Consider the following 21,787-nt stretch of genomic DNA (forward strand, 5'->3'; position numbering starts at 1 on the left):
ACTGAAGCCGCTTTACAGCGACGACAACCTTTAAAACCGCATCCCTCCCAACTGCAAGCAGCCTTTTGTCCATGGGTTGTCGGGACTGTACCGAAAAATCTCCCCATCGTTCTTTGCTGTCACGGAAAGCAAGTGGAGAGCTAAATCTATCCGCCCAATGTTTTCCCGTCTTCATGTGGAGCATTCGCCAAGATCCGGCTACCCAAACCCCACATCCATCGACATGTCGGCTCAGCACTTTTCTTTCACCACCATTTGACCCCGCTACACCGACACGTCCCGTCTGTCTCTATTCCTCACTCGAAATCCACCTCTCGACAAATTTTCTTCGCCACATCACATATCTCGGGTGGCCATCTCTCCACAGAGTACACCAATCGCGGCGGCGACCCTATCTCCCCATGCGTGAACCACGTTGCATCATACGCCGCCATCTCGGCGCTCTCTGCTTCGTAGGCTGGTGTCTGATGACAGCGGTGCTTGAAAGCACTTTTGTCGTCGTTGGGGCCATAGATTTCACGACTATCTTGCAACTGCCGCGCCGAACTTCCTTCATCATGCGAGCTGTGAAACGAAGGACGGCGCACGTTCTACCGAATGCCGACTACGCCTCATTCTCATTTGTTTGCCACGTTTTCAGCCACTGGCGGGCAGTGGCGGCAACGAAATGTCCTGATGGTGATACTGCCATCGCAGGCGGCTGCGACTACCCTATCCTCCGACTTCACTCTTGTCGACCGTTTCCCAAAGCGACAGCCCGTGATTGTACCTCATCGATATCTCCGCGATGCCATTCAAGTTGCAAACCTTTGTGCGAAAGAATGGCGGTTATTCGGCGATGGTTTGGGAGATCTATTCATTGCTCATGTCTTGGGGTACTCCAAACACGCGTTATGACGCCGCTATGGTATAGCTCCCACTATGTCTTCCATGCACTTAACAGGTGCCCTTTCCTGCTCTATACACTTCTTTCTACACCGTTCCCACTTTACCCTTTCCTCCATTCATTCTATACCATTACAAACACTATCTCCCCACCATGCCAGGTATCCTCGATACTTGTACATATACACTCGAAAACTCTACGCCCCATTTTCTACTTTCCCTACACAGGCCGTTCGGCAGGTCACCCCCCCCTTGTATTTTCTTACGCATATCTTCGCTTTTGACTACTTCGACTGCCCACTTGTGCTCCTGCCCGATTTGGTAGGTAACCTGCCCTTTTGGGAAACACCGAAAAAAGTTGTGGCCCAGACGCCGCTCGAGACATAAGTAGAATTTTGGTAGGCAAGTTTATAGTACGGCTCGCCCCGCACCTTTGGGCTAGCTTATTCACGCAACTCGTTGCAACATTATCAAGTTAAAACGCTAGCGCTCTCAAACTGGTTACTTGCTGGTCACAGTCACGGCATCACAAACTCTGCCTCCCGCCTTCTACTGTCCGCACATAACATCGTACGGGAACTCCGTAGCTAACGAAGAGGGCACTTCGACGCTTGACGAAAGCCAATTGCATCACGGTCCTGGCTAGGAATGCTGGGCCCTAGCCCGGAAACACGAATGGGAAAATGTGATGCTAGAAACGATGGTACGCTGCTGACCTTGGCTGCTCTCACTGACTCTCACCACGCAGCGTATCTCCACGCGGGCTAATTGTCCACAAAGTCTCATCTCAGGCACAAACCAAGAACGTGAATATCGTTTGTGACCTGCTTTTTTCACGCTGCTTCGCTCGAGCTTCCGAACTGGAATACGGCAACCGGTGGTGCCGCCTTTGCTATTCTAAAGAGACGGAGATAAATGGTTGACTGGTGTGTCTGCTTGCTCCTCGGCTGGTCAAAAATTGCCCAAGGCTGACTTTACTTGCCCTCTCTCTCTATCTCTCTGTACGGCAGAATCCAAGATTCCCTCTCCCAATCCCCGTTCACACTCCACTAAGCCGACAAGGACCTTCCACGGTCCCTTTCTCTCCCTCTTTCGCTTCCCGTCCCCTTCCGCCTCTGCTCCTCTGGACGCTAGACTTTGTTGCCGGATGTAGAAAGGATCTTCTCCCCCCCGTGCTTCAAATGATTCTATGACACTCTTCGTCGTGGGTCAAGAAGGGCATTGGTGCGACTGACGGAGCGACAGTTGGCTGAAAACGAGACACGCCGTTTGTGTCGCGAGTTGCAACACGAAGACTGCGCGGAAGCGACGCGACTTTCGAGGATGGCGCGGCCGTCTCTAGAACGCACTATGCGCGGCAAGAACCACTCCAAATTCTATCGTCAATCGTCATGGGCGAAGGGCGTTGGGCCGCGGGCGGGGAGCGGATGAACAAAGCATTGCGGGGTTTAACCAGACCAAAGTATACGCTCAATTCGACCACCAAGTATCTCTGCCAAATGACGGGCACGATTTTCGACAAGCATTGCAACTTGAGTTGGCCAACGCATTTTCGTAACCCGCCAGTCGCGACTCGCGACATCTCTGGGGAGGCTTGACTGGGAGCATGACTCGGTTTTCTAGACTCTCTGAGCATTCCCCCGGAGCCCTCTTTATGCATTCCAAACGCATAGTAGAGACGACACCCCTTCACCAACGTCCTTTCGCGCCTTCTTATCTTGAGTCACATGCGTCACGGTCACGCTACACCCACACAATTTTGCAAGTTTCAATGTACGAAACCTGCTTCCCTATGGACCGCACCTAATGGTGCAACAGAGGACATACATTGCACCCAATTCTTTTGGGACTCGGATACGACGCTGAAGGTCCTCATCGACACTATTTTCTCCAACAACATCCATCCGGCCTGAATCGACTTGTCCTACATTTTGCGACGGATTCAGACTGGCAAACTTGTACTACACGATCACCGACTGCTCACCATCCTTCCTATCGACATTTCCGAACACATCGACTGGCTCATTCGTCATTTGGGTGTTTTTTCAGCCCCCAAAGCCATTCAATGGCCAGGATGTTGCTCAGACAGCTCATCAAGTGTCTCTAGTGATGTAGCAGTATCTCCCTTCCTACCTGAAAATGTCCGCCGCCGCCGCGCCTCCTCCGGCGACCCCTTTCATCATCGTCTTTTCCCGAAGGTCACCCTGTCACTGTCACGCTGCAGGGACACGATTTCGCGACTCTGTATTTACAACACCTGCGCTTCCGTCGACCGTATCTCGTCGTGCAATACATCTTCTTCAGTGACCCTAATTCTTCTCGGATCCAAATCCCCCCTTCAAGGTCCTCTTCGATGGTGTTTTTGGCTAACGAGCTGAATCCGGCCTTTTCGATGAGATCGCAGTATTTCGACACCTCTAGATCTGGTTCGGGAAAGTTGTTTTCAGAGCCAGCGCTTTCAACTTCCCATGCGCCAATGCTCGCGTCTACTGTAGTGGTGTAGTACACTACTTTTACGCAATTCAATCTATTGCAAAACCAAATGTGCTCGTGATTGTCCGTATCGAGCTGGCGCGTTCTCTCTGATCAGAGTTTTGGGAGAGTATTACTGCCATACTGTCATATCGTCAACCCTGACTCAAAATTGCTCGATCGTGGAAGAAGCTTGTCAAGCTAATGTACTCGTCAATACTGTGGCCTGACGAGGAGTCGTGGCCTGCATAGCCCGTTTCTGCTGCTCTCCTCGCAACACAATGCAGTCCAAGGGCACATGCAAATGCATCAAATTATGTGGGGGGGGTCACAACGGCAAAAGGACTACAATGTTGTGTCGTAACACGAGGAGTCGTCGAGGACAAGTCCGTGAAAAACCGAAAACTTCGCAACACTGTATGGCCTGCGCAAGCGTCGCTAGGAAATGGTCAGTTGACTGTGTATCTACGTTATCTGACTCACTCACTAGTGTAGACAATAGTCTATGCCTGGGAGAGTAACATCTCGATCGGAATTCTTCTGTGCCGACAAGAAGCCTTTCCATTCTTCCGCATCTTGGGCAAATATTTCCGTATGACCTTCCGATGAGCTTTCTCTGCCCCCGCAAGTCTCACGTCTTCTTCCTGTACTTTGCGCTGCGTCGTTGTCAAATGCAGAAAAGTGGCGCTAACAGAAGGGACCTACTGGCTCAATGCACAATGCGAGCAGCTGTACGCACCGACATGTCGAGCGATGCTTGTTCCAGGCGTGGGGATATACCTCCCTCCTGTCGTCCAGCTGGATTTCTCTACCACAGCCCCAACAGTCAACCACCCACCGCGATATTCCTGACTTTGGGTCAGAGTCGAAGCGACGCCTGAGACTATCGCAGAAGGGATCCTTCCTGAGATTCTTTATTCGTTCGTCTTCACCTTACGCCGTCTTGATGCCTTCGATATGCCCGGGAGGGCAGGTGAATCCATTTACCAGAGTCGGCCACCTTCATCGCGCAGCAACGAAGCCTCTCCTCGTAGTCGAGGTCGGCGACATCATCAACATTGATATAGGAAGGTGGTGGCGGCGGGGGGAAAGGTCAATTGGGCCGCGTCGTGACTAGGTCTGAAGGGGGCGGGAGCCAAGTGAGCGTTGAGGCTGTGGACAGAGTCAGACAAATGCGACGCCGTATCACCCTTTCCAACTCCAACTTGCCTCGTTCCGCGTCACTCTCTGGGTCTTGGCGCAGCCAGGCTTCGTGGCTATCATCTCTGAGTGGTACTGATATTGCGAGGCATTGCGGCGTTCAAGTCGGAAAAGGATGGCTGGGGAGTCTCTGGGAGTTGAAGGTGGATGAGGAAGGAAGGAAAGGATAGCGGGAGGATGTCTCAGTGTGATTGAGCACACAATCAGTGCCTGCTATCCTTTCCTTCTTTCCTCATCCACCTTCAACTGCCAGAGACTTTCCCCTCCCCAGCCATCCTGCCAACTTGAACGCCGCAACGCTCGCACTATCAGTACCACCCACAGACAACAGTCACGAAGCCTGGTCGCGCCAAGACCCAGAGAGCGACGCGGAACGAGGCAAGTCGAAGTTCAAAAGGGTAGAGGGCTGAGGGAAAGAGAAGTGGGCTATGTAACGATGTCTGCCAACCGATTTATCGGTTTTGCCTATAGTCTCCGAGTCCCAAGAATCATGCTTAATTCCCACCGCTGGAAATGCTCAGCAGCCTATCAATGGCCTTGAACCTTAGACTCCGCATGACGAGGATGTAATTCTCCCATGGCATTCGGAGTCCGGACCGACTCCAAATCATAAACTCCGAGTTACTGAGACAATAGCATAGCACTATCAGTCTATCACTGTCTAGCAGTCTGCCAGTGCCAACATAGGTACATGATTGTTCTGCCAGTGCCAGTGGTCATTTGTATCGGATAGGAATAGTTGCACAGTCAAGCTCCTTCCTTCAAGTTGTCAATCCGAATCATGATCAAACTTCATCACAACCGCTCGCAAGACCAATCCATAATCCCCTCCTCCCCGCGCAAGCCCACTGGCACAAAGTCCTCTGCCGCCCGCAGCTCCCCTTGTCCGCGGAAGTGCGTCTCGATGCGGACGCTTCCCTGCGGGAACAAGCCCTCCAGGATTTCGCTCCATGAGTCGGGCGAGTGGATGTACAGCTCGAGGCCGTCACCAGACGCACGCTCAGCTTCGTCACGAAAGAATGTCTCGAGGCCGGCGGTGCGCGTGGCGATCATGGCCCCGAAGATGATTGTGCCGGGTAATGGGGAGAGGAGATTGGCAAGAGCGGAAATGACCGCGAGTTGATCGAGGGCTGAGAACAGGTGGAAGACGAAGGAGATGTGGAGTACGGATACGTGCCCTTGGAGTTCGGTGAGGGAGCGGAGAGAAGCGAGCGTGAGTGGAGTGGGGGCTGAAGTGGCAGAGGCGAGAAATTTTGAGTTTAAAATATCTCCTGCGAGGAATGTTGCCGGGAAAGACGCCCGAGTTGACTTGAAGAGGGCATGCCCGAGCTCCCAGAATTCTGGGAAGCATAAGTGATTAAAGTGAAGAATGATACTTGGGTTTACAAGTCTAACCTTGCCGCAAGTCGCATGCGATGACATTGTGAGCGGGGACACCGTCTGCGACGACTTTGCGGGCATCCGTCCCGACTGCAACAACAGTGACAATGAGCACTTGCGCGGAAGTAACGGCAAGACAGACAAAAACAGCCAACATCGAGGAACAATGCGGTAGGTTGTTCGAGGAGGAGCTTGATAGCGCGAGAATATGCCGGTAGAAGAGCTATCTTCAGTCTATACTGTTGTCAACGTTTGTCGAAGTAGACTCGATGAGGAAGCACCGTAGGAAGCTAAATACCCGGATACACGTATACGGAAAAGACTGCGCTCTAGTTAGCGACGAGTGTGGAAGCATGAAGCAGTACAACACACCGCATAAGCCCGAGCCTGAACACCCAGAACGTGCTTCTCAATCTCCTCGCGGTCGGTGAGGCCAGTTTGTGCTTGGAAGAACGCAAGTGCTTGGTCGTCCGCCTGAGCGTTGTGAGTAAGTACTAAGAAGAACAGCCTCAGTATCTGTGAGGACACACCGCGAGCGTAGTCCAGAGATCCAGGTCGAGTGGTGGGATGTGAGAAGCCATGGTGGGCCGTGGATCACAGCGAATCCACATCAAGATGTCGTCCCGCATCCGCATGGGCTATAGTTGGCCAGTATGTTGCGATTCCGCGAAGATGGCAAACGCCACGCCCGAATCGACGATTTCGAGGGCCGCCATGAGCTCGGGTCAACATCGAATCTGGCTGGTTCTCGTGCGGGCCTGTATCGGCTTCAGAATGGTTTTTTAAAATCTGAAATCATAAACATTCTCAGTGAGACTTGAAGCTTGAATGCCTTACATTTACTCTCAGGAAACATCGGAAATCAACCTCAATTGCTCTTCACTCGAACCTGTGTAGCTCTGCAGCGGCGGAGGGTCAATGAATATGAGGCAAAAAGCTTTGACGGCCATGGCCGCGCCACTCAAGCCTGTAGTGATATTAATCACGCTCGGCCCTCGGGCTTCTCCCCTCCGGACCAGATCTTGTACCACCGCTTATAACCTCACCCTCAAAGCTCGGCGCTCATCCTCGCTACCGCCCCCATGTCCTCCCCCGCCCCCAAACGCAAATTCGCGCTCTTCGCGCCATACATCGCTACCCCCGCCGCAGCCGCCTTACGCGCCAAACACGGCCGCGCCCACCTCGCAGCCTTGGCCCCACTCATCCAGCGCGGGATCATCAGCAGCAGTGCGCCCCTCTCTCTCTTGCATGACACCAGCGCTAACGACAAGGGTTAAGCGGTCGGTGGCCCGTTTTACGCCGACTCTGGCGCGGGTGAGACTGCGGACGGGAAAGACAAGGACCGCGCGTTTGGAGGGTCGTTCTTCGTGATGGAGGCGGGGAGCTATCGGGAGGCGCTGGAGATTGTGAAGCAGGACCCGTATTATAAGGAGGCACTGGTGAGTGGCCATGGTGTGTTATATTGTATCGTCTGACGAGGCCAGTGGGACATCCCCAACATCCGTCTGGTCGAATACCGCACCCCGCCCAAGCCAGCGAAGCTTTGAGATGAAAGGAAACGGGGTATGGAGATAGCGGGAGAATGGGGACCAAAAGTGGGCAGAGAGCGAGAAGAACGGGGACAGGAGTGGTAAAGAGAAAGCTTTAAATATGTCCATACGTACTGAGCATCTACACCATGGCCTGTAATTGCTTCTCCCCCACATCAATAGTACCACCAACCGGCAGCGCCGTATACCGTGGCGGATCGTCCGCACTATCGTCCACAGGGTCGTGTCGGTGAGGGTCGAAGAAGTCCATCGTGATCTCATACGCCATGAGCAGCGCGAAAACGATCACCGCAACTGCAAAGCGTCAGAGGTGAATTCTCCCAGGCCAAGAATGACACACATATGATGAAGAGCGGCAACAGGCCTCCGACCAACACAAACAACGCAGCCTGCCAGATGGGCATAGCACGCAGTGCGTTCCAAATGCGGCGCGGGACAGAGCGTGAGGGTGTGGGAGTGCCAGAGGCGAGGGTGGAAGGTGAGGAAAGAGTGGTAGTCGGGGCAGCAACGACCTTGTCTGAGCCAAAGGTATGCTTAAACGCGGCGATGAGCTTCTCGCGGACGCGTGCCGCTCCACAGCTATTGCCATGCACGGGAATAGCAGCGATAGCGGGTCTGGCAGCGGTGAGGTGGTCGATGTCGATGAGCGGGCTAGCGATGTCGGCGGGCACAACGACAAGGCGTATCGGGGCGGCAGCGACTAAGACAGTCAGTCCAACGTGGTCGTGGACAACAGCGGACGCACCAAACGCAAGCCCCGCGACAAAGGAGAGGAGGACGGGGAGTTTCATGGAGAGCAAGAGCAAGATGTGAAAACGTGTCACATTCACGTATCACCTTTCGATCTCGTTTCCCTGCGATTGCAAACTACAGGGGCGAGCGCTAAGCGCAAGGGTCGAGAGACAGCAGTATATGGTTTGGTGGCCGCGACTTGCGTCTTGCGACAGAACATAACACACAGCAAGCCCACCGTGAGTCCGTGACGCACATTCGGAAGTGAGTGCTAACACTAGTTGAAAGAAAACATACCGTCTACAGCGTCGTCGTCCGGATCCTAGCCGCCGCTGACGAGGTGTGTTGTACGCTCTTTTCCGATTGTCTCGGTCGAAGACCAGCAAGTGGCAGGTGCCGCTCTATTCATAGGCCAAATCGTTGCTTGAACTTGCTTCGAGGTCACCCACCAGCACACGGTGGTATTCTTTCACCGACGGGCCGCGGAGCCGCTGACGCCTGAAGGTAACTCAGACGTCGTGAGAGGAACTGCTGCTGAAGATTCAGGTTTAAAGGCCCACCACTCATTGGCATTCCGGGCTGTCTAACCATGATAGTAGGCATCCTTCTCCCTGTCGCAGGGACGCTGGTCGCGTATCTCTGCGCCCATGCGCTCCTCATCTTCTACCGAAATCGCGCCTCGCCCCTCCGCCGTATCCTCCCCAGCCCGCCAACACAGAACATCGTGCTGGGAAACTTCAAACAAATTGCTGTAAGTTTTGACGCTGCCCTCGTCTCTATGCTGATTGGCCCCCAGGACGACGCCACGCTGACGAGCAAATGGCGCGAAGAATACGGCTCGACATACCTCTTCCACGGCCTGTTCAGCGTGTGTTTCTTCTCCGTTGTTCCTCGGGTTCCGATAGCCGTCTCAGGTCTCGGAGCTGTTTACGACGGACTTGAAAGCTCTCAATCATATCATGGCGCATCCGGAGATCTACCAGCGACCGCCGACCCAGCGCGATACCATTCGTCGTTTGATTGGCGAGGGTGTTTTGTTTGCTGAGGCGGAGCAGCATAAACGACATGTACGTCTTCATCGTTCAGGGTGAGCTTGAGCTGAACTTCATAGCGGCGAGTTATGGAAAGTCTAGTATGCGACTCCCTCCACCTATTGACAGTGTCACTTGCAGAACCCGGCTTTTGGCACGATTCAGATTCGAGCAGTAACCCAAATCTTCGTGGAAAAGGCACTGCAGGTATTTGGATCCGTCCTCTGCCAAGGGCTAGACTATTGACCACGCGACAGCTGCGCGATTTGTGGGCGAAGGAGCAGTCCGGCACGATAGAAGTCATCTCTGGCCTACGCAAGATGACGCTCGATGTCATTGGGCGGGCCGGTTTCGGATACGACTTCGCAGCGCTAGACGGCACCGGCAATACAGAGCTTGACCAGGCATTCACAGGGCTCTTCCATGCGCCGAATTCCAAGCTCTATGGCGCGTTGCGTGTGGCACAGAGCATGATGCCGATTCTCAAATTATTTGTCCGTGTTTTCTGCTATAGCAACAAAAAGACGAGCTGAACTTTGTAGCCTGTGCCCGGTCAACGACTGCTGAACGCAGCGCGCGAACGCATGTTTGTCATCAGCCGCCAGATTATCGAAGAAAGCAAAGCGCACCTGCTGGCCGAAGACGAGGAATTAGACAAATTAAACTCGCTGGATCGCCGGCGCGACCTGCTCTCCATACTCCTCCGCGCAAATATGTCGGCTGACCTGCCAGACCATCAGAAACTTAGCGACAACGAAGTTGTGGCCCGTGAGTGTGCCTGTGCCGCGATAACGGCGGCTCATTGAGCGACCGTAGAAATCCCGGGGTTCTTCCTTGCAGGGCACGAAACAACCAGGTACTTCCAGCCTCATCTTCCGGGTCTTGCCGAATTAACCTTCTACTCAGCTCCGCAGCAGCATGGGCACTGCACGCACTTTCAACCAACAAAGCCGCCCAGACGAAGCTGCGGGAGGAGGTGCTTTCAGTGGACACCGACCACCCGACGCTGGATGAGCTCAACGCGCTGCCGTACTTGGAACAGGTCGTGCGGGAGACGCTGCGCGCCCATTCACCGGTGACAGCGATGCAGAGGAAGGCGATGTATGACGATGCATTGCCGCTTTCGAAGCCAATCGTCGACCGCGAAGGGCGGGAGCACTGGAGTCTTCCGTGGGTATCCACCCTCTGGATGATGCAGTATTGACGCCAGCGACAGCATTCCCCGAGGACAGATGGTCCAGCTGCCGATCTGGGCTGTTAATACGTCCAAAGAAGTCTGGGGAGAGGATGCATTGGAATTCAAGTCTAGCATCTTCTTCTCCCTGGATTGGAGAGACTGATATTCCAATAGGCCTGAGCGATGGAGCGCGGTCCCTGCGGCCGCGAGCGAGGTCCCAGGTGTATGGGCCAACCTCTTCACATTTCTGTCTGGCCCCCACCACTGTATTGGATTCCGCTTTGCGCTGGTCGAGTCAGTGTACTGGGACTTACTTCGATGCCAAACTGACGCTCAACAGGTTCAAGGCGCTGCTATTCACTCTTGTTCGCGCATTCGAGTTCGACGCCAGCGTCCCGAAGAGCGGTATTGCCCCGTTCACCGCCGGCGCTATTCAGCGCCCGTCCGTCCTGCTCCCTGGGCAGAGTCAGAGAGGACAGAAGTCGGGGCTGCCGTTGGTTGTAACCCCCTTGAATACCTGATTAATTACTAGTATTGCTCTAAGTTGTCAAGTTGAATGAACTTCAAGTGCGTAGGAGGGATGGGAATAGTTTGAAGATAGTGGTCGTCCGTCATGCAAGCAACCCGCAAAAGGGGATCAAAGTTTCGAATGTGAGAAAAACAGATAGGTTTGCAGGCGAGGAACATGGTTTCATTTCAGTCTCCCAGAGTATAGATAACATGATTGGATACCAATTGGTTTTACATTGCGATTCCTTCTCTCCACTCACCAGTCCACCCCACTTATCCTCATGCTCCGACACCAATAGTGCATAAGTACTCCACACGATGCTCGTTAGAATCCGTCGCCGCGCTTCTTGCATGAGGAATCCACTTTGGCTCGTCCTGGAAAAGCCGCAGCGCCTTGATCCGGTCCTGCTCGTCGAGGGTGAAGCGGTGGTAGATTCCCGCGGGCAGTACAAGCAGGTCGCCAGCCCCCACCGCAATACGGATCCACGCGTCCGACGGTGTCTCCCGGACATCGAAAAAGCCGCTGCCGCTCAGAATGTAGCGAATCTCCTCGTCTTCATGCATGTGCTCTTCAAAGAAGCCTTTGATTTTGGCCTCGTAGACGTCGCCCATGCCCTCCCGCGACACATCGATGGTATCTCTGTTCTTGTACCCTCGGTCTCGCGCAATGGCTTCCAGCTTGTCCTCATAGCCAGCAATGGGGATGTGCCACGTCAAAACCTTCATATTCGCCAACTCCGGGGGCTCGACGGGGCGGTATGGCTGCAGGTCATGCGGGAGCCGCTGGTCGCCGGGAAGATTGTCGAAGTAGTAGGCACGCATAGAGGGCAGATGGCAAAGTGAAAAAACGAAGGAAATGATGTTACCTTATGTTACCACGATGACGCAATCGGTCATCGGTCCGTTGAACTCCGGTTGGCGACTGCAGGACGTCAGCGGGTCCCACTCTGATAAACTCCGGTCCTTGGCAATCCAACTCATGTCGACTTCTCCCAATCGCAAATATGCGTTCTTCGGCCCCTACATCACGACGCCTGATGCACGCGATCTGCAGGCCCGACTCATGAAGGAGCACTTCGCACGGCTGAAGCCGCTGGTCGAGCAGGGCGTTATCAGTACGATCGCTCGACCATCTGCGCGTGCTGGCTGAAAGATAACATAGAACTGGGTGGCCCGGTATACACCGACGGCAGCGCAGGTGACGTCAAGGGCGTGGCCGATCGCAACTTCGGAGGCTCGTTCTTCATTCTCGAGACGCCGAGCTACGACGCGGCGATGGCGATCATCAAGGACGATGTATACTACCTCGAGGGCCTGGTGCGTGGCTTAGCTGGCTGCTCAAATTTTCATTTCATGGGTTCAGTGGGATGTCCCCAACCTCCACCTTGTTGAATATATCGTTGCTTTCGGCAGCTACCCATTTTGACTCGCAGCATTAAAGTTGTACTCTCTGGAACATGAACTTGAATTTGGATGCATTGGCAATGGCAGTATTACTCGAGCTGTACTTCGGATCAAGTAACTAACATGCTGTGGGTTGTAATTTGATCATTTCTTCCACTACCAGCCATCGTTTTCCGCCTCATAACAACTCACAGTGCTTTTCGCTGCCTTGCTGCTTTCAAGTTAAAATAATCGCAGCACGCACCGCCGGACTCCAAAATTCTTCCGCGACGAAGCCGAGCGCGCATCGGGCAATGGTCATTCAAAGAAAAATCCCATATAATATTCATCTACTTAAATCAAATCAGTAACTTGTCTGAAATAACCAAATGTTTTGACCATTCAGCATCCAACGCTACTCAGTCAAGGATCAATAGAGAAGTAGAGACATGGCCTGTAGTGATTGCGTTTTCCCTCCACTCGGAACACTCTGCGGGAACCATCTGCGGGAACCATCTGCGGGAACCATCTGCGATCGTCCCAAAAAAGGCAGGTCACCTGCCCAATCGGGCAGGAGCACAAGCAAGCAGTCAAGGTTGTCGAATGTGAACATATGTGAAAGAAAATGAAGGTTAGTGGTGCAGGTAAGAACAAGAGTAACATAAGAGGTTGTAAAACTCGTTGTAGCAATGGTCCGTTTGGTATGTATGACACCCGGGAGGAACGGAAACAGTATGTGAATACAGAGGTCGCTAATGGAGAGGATGAGAGATGATGACGCCGAGCAAACGAACGTGGAAAGGCCATGGATAGTAGGGTATGAGGGGAGAAGTCGTTGCGCCCATATGATAACAAGGAAGTATTTGGGAAGGAATGAGCGAGAAAGGCGTTGTGGTAGTGGTGGGTGAGGGATTGCGGGTGGGTGTTTCAGTAATCAGAGCCATGTATGGAGCCTTGCAATAGACTCGTCATTTTGTCAGAAGACGGAATTGATACATTGCCGACAGATGCGCTTGGAACCCGTAGATGGAGAAGTAATGACGTTGCGAAAGAGGCGGCGGGACTCCAGTATATCGGCGGCTGCAGCACCCAAAATGACAGTCGGAGAAACATTTCGAAGGGCACTTCTTCAGTCTCTGGGATGGGTTTCAGCCCCGCTCCAGCCCTAGACAACCGAAAAAGCGCTCACATATACATCGACCTCTCGGACGACGACCTCGTCGGCAAAACAACCATTTCGCTGAACTAAAGCCGTCTAACTTGATAGGAAGCGGTCCACGATAGCCATCCTGAAGGGAATCAAGTCGCGGTGGCGATTGGTGTCCTTGCTGGTGAGATAGCGCAGAGTAGCGGCCACAGCTGTGACGCGGTTCTTTGCAAGGAAAATTTTGAAGCCAGGGAATAAGGGCGAACGAAACGGAAAGGTGCGGAAAGGTCGAAGAGTGACGAAAGGAAAGTGGGTATCGAGTAATGGGTAAAATGTGAAGTTTTGCTGTCGTTTGCTGGCGAAAAGGAGGTTCCCAATCCATGTCTTTGCATAGTTTTGTGGGGTTCATACGAAAGGTTCTCCCCTCCAACTTCGTCTATCGAACGGCGACAAGCAACCGAGAGCATTTTCCGCAACTTTAGGATAGGCGTTTGTAGGGTGTCGTTGCTGTAAAAAGCATGAACTTAGGTATTAGCCGCTATAGTCTAGCTACGCACCAGATATAACCCTTCGCTATGTTTCTGGGTAGCAGTTACACGGGCTCTATTTGCTCCATCTGATATTCCGGTCCTATCGGTAGACGAAGAGCGAGCGCATTGAGTGAAATGGCAACAGTGCTGAACGAGAGGCGGCCGAAATGCTTTCCATGGTAGGTCTTTCGTGAATACTGTACAGGCTGGTTAGCCAAGACAAGGTGGTAAATCGTCTAACGGCGTTTCCATTCATTTCCATTCAAGCGCTGACTCCTCTCCTGTCTTTTCGCAAAGCGCTCGGAAAGCTGGTGATATGAAAGCAAATATACATTGCCGTCGAGTTAGACAATTGGCGTGAGGGGGGATTGGGCAGCTAGAAGCGAAATAAGTCGTTGTTGACGGCGGCACGACGACAAACAAGGCTGACCAAGGGCAAGACCACGAGAAGAAGCATCCCTGAGCAACGACGCTCTGGCTATGCGCAGCGCTAGCTGCCAGACACGCAAAGCTGTGAGCGCTCGTCAACTTCCCTGCAAAAGCAAAGGAAAGAAACGGCGCACCAATTCCTTGCCCGTTTTCATTCTCGCACTAGCCTGAGCTCCTGGATTCTGTAAAAATAGGCACGAAGGCGCGCGAGAGTCGGCTCATCCTGGTCGACTTGTCCGGACGTGTCGAAGGAATCAGTGGGTGACAGTCAGGAAGAAGATTTTGTGGATCACGAGGACAATCTGCACCGAATACTCCTACATCATATTTTAGGCATGGAGAGCCCTCGCCACTCGAAACCATTCGAGCGCCTAAAGAACCTATGTTGTTCACCTTGAGCGACAATGGATGGGGCCGCGGGCACCACGATTTACGACACTTAGCCCGCCGCGGGATTCAATGTGTCTCGACTCTCGAGCTGTCTTAAGCAAGCGGGAATCATGGCGGCCCTCGAAATGCTTGGTTCGTGAGTGGCATCTGCCCCCTTCGCGACATACCAGCTGCAAGCTGCAGCCTACGCGAACCTGGAAGATGTGGGAAGCCATCTTGATCTCGTACGACCAGGCTGCCAGGGGTGATGGGCTTCCCACATCCCACCAAGGGGTACGCGCCGGCGCAAGCCGAGACGTCAGGGGGGAGGGGAGGGGGGTGGTCTGGTGACCTTAATTCACTTTTCTTTTGTAGGGTACAGAGTGGCTAGGAATGCTATTAATGGTCTCAGCATGCATATAATTGTCATTGAAAGCAGATTTTAAGGTTCTTCTGAGGCATGTATAAGCATTTTGATAGGAATTTCCTATTTGGGTGGTGATGACATGGCCACGGCACACCCAAGTCACACCTGCCAGCTATGCCTGCAGCCAAAATTGGTTTTATAATGATGTCCGCAGGGTGTATGTGGGTGGAGAGCACAAGAAGGGACACTATATATAGAGGAAATTAGTAGTACTGCATGACATTTTCACCAGTTTCGGGCACCCATCATCATGGAATTGCCTTTTTGGGACATCACGTGCAATCACGTGGCGTGACGTCACACAGGGAGGGGGGGTGTCCAGCAGTAGTTAACTCACTTTTCTGACCTGACGTCGGGGGTTTCAGCTATGCATACCTCTTGCATCCCACCACTCGACCTGATTCTCTTGATTACGCTCGAGGTGTGCCCCACAAATGCCGAGACCGCTCTTTTCACGCGCAATGCTCAGGCGGACGACCCAGCACTCGCGTTCTTTCAAGCACAAACTGGCCTCACGGCCCTCACCAACCGCGAACAGATTGAGAAGCACGTTCTCGATGTCCAAGCTGGGGCTTATTCGGTGTGTTGTATGCTTGATGCTTCCAAACTCGTCGCTGACTGGAGCGCACTGGCAGTCTGACTTACATGCATCCCGGCATTTAGCTTCAACAAATGTACATGTTAATACCAACATGGCCAAAGCCATCTACCACCCTGCCATAAAGCACCTATTCGAACGACCTGCAGCATTACTTATTCCTCAATGTTGGCTATTCAATTCCGTCTGTCTAACCCCTGCTTCCGCGCAAATACTACTCATTCTTGTCGGACCCGCAAAGGCGTCACAGACTGCGTCTTTACTTACAATGCCAGTCATTTTAACCTGCGCTGACTCCCGAGGTCAGTCTTTTACATATCCTGGGTTTTCCGCTGACCCTCTTCAGACTTTTGGGTTCCTCTCCAAATCGGCACGGGCGTCTTTCTCACTGGTAGCAACATCAGACATCTAAGTCCTAGGCTCCATGTTCCTTTCTTTCACGGCCAGCATACTAGTCTTCAACCTCTTCTCCGCCATATCACAACTCATGCTCCTCGCCGCCGCCTCAACCATCCTCTCCGGAGCCATAATCGCCACACGCACTCGGGCCGTCGGCCTCAGGCTCCGTAATTCTTCTGCGACGAAGCCGACTTGGAGCGCGCATCGGGCAATGACCATGAGCCATACATGCGCTCGCCCGCTTCAAAGCGCGAAACTCGAAGCTTGAAGGGCTTGTTCAAATTCCCGTAAGGCAGCGTTCAGTTCACATCGAGAGACATTTTGTGGAGCAGGAGATCTGTGGCTGCAGAGGGTTTTGTCGGTGGGCATACGCAGGGAGAAGGCGATGATCGATTGGTCATGCAAGAGGTCTTGAATCTTGATGTTGAGAGACGCCTTTGCTTCGAGTCAAGTCTAAGAAGGGACGGAGTCTGTAGAACTACTGCGTGGCCCAAATGATGGAACCACAGGTATGTCACTGCTGTGGACAAGCTGTGTATACATTTTAGATGCTTTAGACGCCATAAGTACACAGCCTCGGGTGTGTGTGTGTGTGTGTCACAGTGTGTGTGTACGTACAATACGGTGTGTATGGTACAAATCCGGAAAACAACATACTCAATACTAGTATAAATGAACAACAAACAAGTGTCAACAATACATTTCGACAATTGCTTACAGTGACTTGTAGGGTGGAAACGGTCGTAAAGACCACTGGCAGGCGCAACGAACAAGGACACAACAACAAGTGGCACACACAGAGAGTAATAAGAACACTTGCAACAAATACAAAGGCAATCTGAACGCCCGCCGTGTACTTAATCAATCGTTGTTTCCTCAAGTGGTTGTCTCTGACTCGTGTGATCGAGCAGACAATCGGTGCCCATCCACGAGGGTCACTAGTATAAAAGGACCATGACTCTCAGTTGATACCTACAGCCTCTCGCCATACCTTCCTGCCTCCCTCATCCACCGTCTTCAACTGCCAGAGACTTTCCCCGAAGTAACAATGCCTCCGAATCGCACTCGGGCTATCGGTACTACCCACAGACAACAGTCACGGCGCTGGCTGAGTGCAACACTAGCACGACGACGAAACGAAACGAGGCAAGTCGGAGTTCGAAAGGGTGATACGGCGTCGCATTTGTCTGACTCTGTCGACAGCCTCTGTGCTGATCTGGCTCCAACTCCCTTCAGTCACGACGCGGCCCAATTTACCTTCCCTATGCCCCCGCCGCCACCACCTCCCTATATTATTGATGTTGATGATGTCGCCGACCTCGACTACGAGGAGAGGCTTCTCCTCTGCGCGACGAAGGTGGCCGACTCTGGTCTTTGGATTCACCTGCCACCCCCCACTGGACATCTCGAAAACGTGAAGACAGCGCATCGGAAAGACGCCCGAGAGAAGAATCTGAGGCAGGATCCCTTCTGCTGTAACATCCGCCGTGGGCCAAGGCAATGGCTGGTTCAATGTTGGGGCTGCGGGGACAACATCAAGCTCGATAGTAGGAAAGCCCTGTATCCGTATGCTTGGCTGAAGCATCGGAATACATGCCTTTGGGTGCAGCTACTCGCGTTGGGCATCGAGCCAGTAGGTCCCTTCCGTTAGCGCCACCTTTCTGCAATTGACAATGACACAGCACAAAGTGCAGGAAGGAGATGTAAGACTTGCGAGGGGAGAGATTGAGCACAGGAAGCTAATACGCAAGTATTCACCGAAGATGCGAAAGGATAGGAAGACTCGGACTTCTCGCCACCACAGAGGGATTTCAATCAAGATGTTGCTCTCCCAGGCATAGACTAGTGTCTATACTAGTGAGTGAGTCACACTGGCATAACTACAAGTCGATAACAGTCAACTGACCTTTTCCTAGCGACGCTTGCGCCGGCCATGTGGGGTCGCGAATTTTTCGGTTTTTCTTGTTCTCGTTTTACCACACAATATTGTAGTCCTTGTGTCGTTGACCCTCGGATATTGTAGTACTTATGCCGTTTAATTTGATGTATTTGCCCTTGGGCTGCATTGTGTTGCGAGGAAGGCAGCAGTAACGCCATGCAGGCCACAACTCCTCGTGAGGCCAAAGCATTGACGAGTACATTAGCTTGACAAGCTTCTTCCACCATCGAGCAATTTGGGATCGGGGTTGACGATGACAATATGGCAGTAATACTCTCCGAAAGCTCTGAGGGCCAGGTCGACGAGGACAATCACGAGCACATTTGGTTTTAAAATAGATTAAATTGCGTTAGAGTAGTGTACTTACTACACCACTACAGTAGACGCGAGCATTGACGTATGGGAAGTGGTAAGCGATGGCTCAGAAAATAACTTTCACGGCCCAGATGTGTCGAAATACCGCGATCTCGTCCAGAACGGCGGATTCAGCTCGTTAGCCAGAAACACCCTCGACGACGACCTTGAGGGGGGGATTTTGATCCAAGAAGAATGAGGTGAAGGAGATATACGCAGGACCAGATACGGTCGATGGAAGCGCAGGTGTGGTAGATACGGAGTTGCGACAATGATGAAAAGAGTCGCCGGAGGAGGCGCGGCGGCAGCGGCGAACATTTTCAAGTAGAGGAGAAGATACTGCTGCATCACTAGAGACACTTGATAAGTTGTCTGAGTAACATCCTGAACTCTTGGATGGCTTTGGGGGCTGAAAAAACACCCAAATGACGAATGAGCCAGTCGATGTGTTCGGAAATGTCGATAGGAAGGATGGTGAGCAGTCGGTGATCATGTAGTAAAAGTTTGCCAGCCTGAATCCCTCGCAAAATGTACGACAAGTCAATTCTGGCCCTGTGGATGCCGTTGGAGAAAACGGTGTCGCAGAGGACCTTAACGGTCGTATTCGAGCCCGAAAAGAATTGAGTGTAATGCATGACCTCCATTTCAGCATGAGATGCAGTCCATGGTGAAGCAGGTTCCGCACATTGAGACTTAGGAAATCCTGTGCTTGCAGCGTGACCGTGACGGATGTGACTGGAGGTGAGAAGACGCGAAAAGCCGCCGTCGAATGGATGTCGTCTCTTCCATGGGTTTGAAACGTATGAAAAGGCCTTTGGAGAAAGTCGTAAAGTGTCGAAAAGACAGTCCGGCATCCGAGAGATGTCGCGCCGCATACAGGGTGGGTGAGGAAAGATGCGTTGGCAGCATTATCCCAGTGTGTCGTGGTTGCCGAAGAACGTGCCCGTCATTTGGCGGAGATACTTGGTGAGCGGACGGAGCGCATTGTTTAGTCTGGACTAACCCCACATTGCTTGGTTCATCTGCTCTCGGGCTCCTCCGCCCAACGCCCATGGCCATTGACGATAGATTTCGGGAAGTAGTCTTGCGGCGTATAGGGTGTGTGCGTTCTAGAGACGGTAGCGCCATCCTCCAAAGCTACGGCGCCTCCGAGCCATCTTCGCGAAAGGCAGGGAAGGCGTGTCTCATTTTCATGCAACTTCTGCTTCTTCCATGTCGGCCGCAATATTTCTCGCTAGCCCCGACGATGACTTGAAGCGAAGGGGAAAGATGGAAAGATCTTTTCTACATGCGGCGACCCGCAACCAGATATAGCGCCGAAAGAGTAACGGCAGAAGGGTAAGAGGAAGGGACTATGTGAGGTTCTTGCCGGTCATGAAGGAAGTGTGAACGAGGCATTGTGAGCGGGGATCGTGGATTCTGCAGTAGGGAAGAAAAGTCAGCGTCTGAAACCTTTGGACCGGGCAAGGAGCGGGTAGACACACCAAGCGACCATTTGTGTCTCGGTCTCTGTGAACAACAGCGAGGGCGGCACAGTCGGAAATACTGCGAGCCATGCACAGTGTAGCATATTCCGGTTCGGGAGGTCGAAGCAGCGCAGAAAGCCGGTCGCAAGATCTTCTCGGTTTGAGCTTCAGGCAATGTCGACATTCGGTCTGCTTGGAGATCCGCTGGATGCTACGAGTCAGTAAGTGCGGACGTGGTGGAGGGCAGTCAAGAGCAGGCGTACCATCGTCAGGCCCGTTCCTAGCATCGCAGTTTTCCCTTCCATGCTCAGGTACCAGGTTGCCTCGCCGGTATCACGCAGCCATTGGGTTCCGTTGAAGTGCCCTCTTTGATAGTTATGGAGTTCATGGCATGTTGGGTGCGGACAGTGGAAGGCGGGAGGATGAAGGGAAGAAGTAGCTTAAGATATGTGATGCATGACTGTGACCGCCGCTAGATTCGTGCTTGAGAGCGACTTCAATCTGACCATAAGTAGTTGCATAGCGTTGTTCAAAAGCAGCATGACGAGAAAATACCAAGAGTACGAATCTGGGAGCCTATGTCGATTAATTCACGAACTCAAAAACACGGCGTGGACCAAACCCGGGCCCCCTCGTCGTCGTCAGTATCTCGTTGCGTCGTCATTTACAGAAAGTACGACTGTGGCCATGAACTCATTTGGTTTCCCAGTGAAAGATATGCCATTGATTTTGAATACTCGGTACATAAACACGTATCTTTCCATTAAATCCATCCTCTTCAGTTCTCCCGCCGGAACTTCTACAAACCAGCAGCCGCCAGCAGCAGATTGAAGTTGGGGGTACCAAGACCCTGTGGCCTATAAGAAAGCCGCCACGGATATCACAAGAGACACGCACCGTAACTGGGTCCCAGTCAGCTTTGGCGGAGAAGCCATTGGTATTGCAACCCGGGTTAGTACCTACGTCCATTCAGTACCCATTCCACCAAGCTAGAGCATGAACAAGTAGCTTACCGGTGGTAACATCGGTGAACGCCGCCCTGCCGGCGGGACTATACAGGAATGGGTTGAGGAAGCCGAGAATAGGCTTGCCCGCTGCGAGGAGGCGGTCGTTTACAAGCGAGATGATGGACGCGAAGATCGGGGAGGCGCACGACGTGCCGTCGACAAGCCGGAAGCTACCCTCTACACCATGAATCAGCAACGAGTGGAGATAAAAACATGGTACGCACGCCAGGCGATCTCGACGCTTTCTGCGGAGGCTGCGACATCAGGCAAACCACGGCCGGTTGCGTTATAGAGCCCGGCATACTGGTCACCAATGCCTGCGAGGTAGGATTGCACATCGCCAAGCTGGAAATCGGGTGTGCTTAGAAGGAATTGAATCAGCTCCATGCAGTCAAAAGCTAGCAAATGCTGAAGACTTACGCGAAATGGTTGGAGAAACCTCCGCCTGAAAGCGAGGCGGCAGTCGGCAGGGGCACACCAGTGACACCGCCAACGGAGGTGATGAAGGGGCATCCACCGGGTGCGGTCGGGACCAAAGAAGTACACTCCGTCTGCTGAACGGCCTGTGTAGTGAAAGCAAAAAATGAGTAGCGAGGATACCGGGCACGGTGGGGAAATAGTGTTTGTAATGGTATAGAACGAATGGAGGAAAGGGTAAAGTAAAAACTGTGCAGTAAAGAAGAAGTGGGGGGCAGGAAAGGATGCCTGTTGAGTGCATGGAAGACATAGTTGCTATACCCTGGCGGCGGCAAAGCGCGTGTTTGGAGTACCCAAGACAAGATCAATGAATAAATCTCCCGAT

At 52.7% G+C, this 21,787-nt stretch overlaps 7 protein-coding genes across 7 annotated transcripts; 3 read left to right on the forward strand and 4 right to left on the reverse strand.

The window, feature by feature from the left end:
- Positions 1–5,352: 5,352 nt before the first annotated feature.
- Positions 5,353–6,572, reverse strand: MIND_00653100 (uncharacterized protein; the record flags this gene model as incomplete). The annotated part of the gene is made up of 6 exons (XM_037363260.1): positions 5,353–5,897; positions 5,953–6,027; positions 6,080–6,171; positions 6,219–6,259; positions 6,310–6,411; positions 6,468–6,572. The coding sequence occupies 6 exons, from the start codon at positions 6,570–6,572 to the stop codon at positions 5,353–5,355; spliced, it is 960 nt and encodes a 319-aa protein (XP_037221181.1).
- Positions 6,573–7,019: 447 nt separating this feature from the next.
- Positions 7,020–7,484, forward strand: MIND_00653200 (uncharacterized protein; the record flags this gene model as incomplete). Its single annotated transcript, XM_037363261.1, has 3 exons — positions 7,020–7,164; positions 7,216–7,376; positions 7,422–7,484. The coding sequence occupies 3 exons, from the start codon at positions 7,020–7,022 to the stop codon at positions 7,482–7,484; spliced, it is 369 nt and encodes a 122-aa protein (XP_037221182.1).
- Positions 7,485–7,608: 124 nt separating this feature from the next.
- Positions 7,609–8,290, reverse strand: MIND_00653300 (uncharacterized protein; the record flags this gene model as incomplete). Its single annotated transcript, XM_037363262.1, has 3 exons — positions 8,233–8,290; positions 7,828–8,187; positions 7,609–7,781 (listed from the first exon to the last, which is right to left on the reverse strand). The coding sequence occupies exons 1-3, from the start codon at positions 8,276–8,278 to the stop codon at positions 7,609–7,611; spliced, it is 579 nt and encodes a 192-aa protein (XP_037221183.1). The 5' UTR covers positions 8,279–8,290.
- A 518-nt stretch (positions 8,291–8,808) lies between these two features.
- On the forward strand, positions 8,809–10,948 carry MIND_00653400 (uncharacterized protein; the record flags this gene model as incomplete). Its single annotated transcript, XM_037363263.1, has 11 exons — positions 8,809–8,970; positions 9,016–9,087; positions 9,134–9,286; positions 9,380–9,457; positions 9,508–9,744; positions 9,793–10,018; positions 10,067–10,106; positions 10,157–10,420; positions 10,467–10,553; positions 10,602–10,721; positions 10,768–10,948. The coding sequence occupies 11 exons, from the start codon at positions 8,809–8,811 to the stop codon at positions 10,946–10,948; spliced, it is 1,620 nt and encodes a 539-aa protein (XP_037221184.1).
- A 268-nt stretch (positions 10,949–11,216) lies between these two features.
- Positions 11,217–11,777, reverse strand: MIND_00653500 (1,2-dihydroxy-3-keto-5-methylthiopentene dioxygenase; the record flags this gene model as incomplete). Its single annotated transcript, XM_037363264.1, has 1 exon — positions 11,217–11,777. The coding sequence occupies exon 1, from the start codon at positions 11,757–11,759 to the stop codon at positions 11,217–11,219; it is 543 nt and encodes a 180-aa protein (XP_037221185.1). The 5' UTR covers positions 11,760–11,777.
- A 40-nt stretch (positions 11,778–11,817) lies between these two features.
- MIND_00653600 (uncharacterized protein) lies at positions 11,818–12,363 on the forward strand (the record flags this gene model as incomplete). Its single annotated transcript, XM_037363265.1, has 3 exons — positions 11,818–12,052; positions 12,100–12,254; positions 12,301–12,363. 3 exons carry the CDS (start codon positions 11,818–11,820, stop codon positions 12,361–12,363), a joined length of 453 nt encoding a protein of 150 aa, XP_037221186.1.
- Positions 12,364–18,862: 6,499 nt separating this feature from the next.
- MIND_00653700 (uncharacterized protein) lies at positions 18,863–19,387 on the reverse strand (the record flags this gene model as incomplete). Its single annotated transcript, XM_037363266.1, has 1 exon — positions 18,863–19,387. One exon carries the CDS (start codon positions 19,385–19,387, stop codon positions 18,863–18,865), a length of 525 nt encoding a protein of 174 aa, XP_037221187.1.
- Between the last annotated feature and the right edge of the window lie 2,400 nt (positions 19,388–21,787).

The sequence above is a fragment of the Mycena indigotica genome (genome assembly GCF_014461135.1).
Source record: "Mycena indigotica strain 171206Taipei chromosome Unknown Mind.scaff0005, whole genome shotgun sequence".
Taxonomy (NCBI): domain Eukaryota; kingdom Fungi; phylum Basidiomycota; class Agaricomycetes; order Agaricales; family Mycenaceae; genus Mycena; species Mycena indigotica.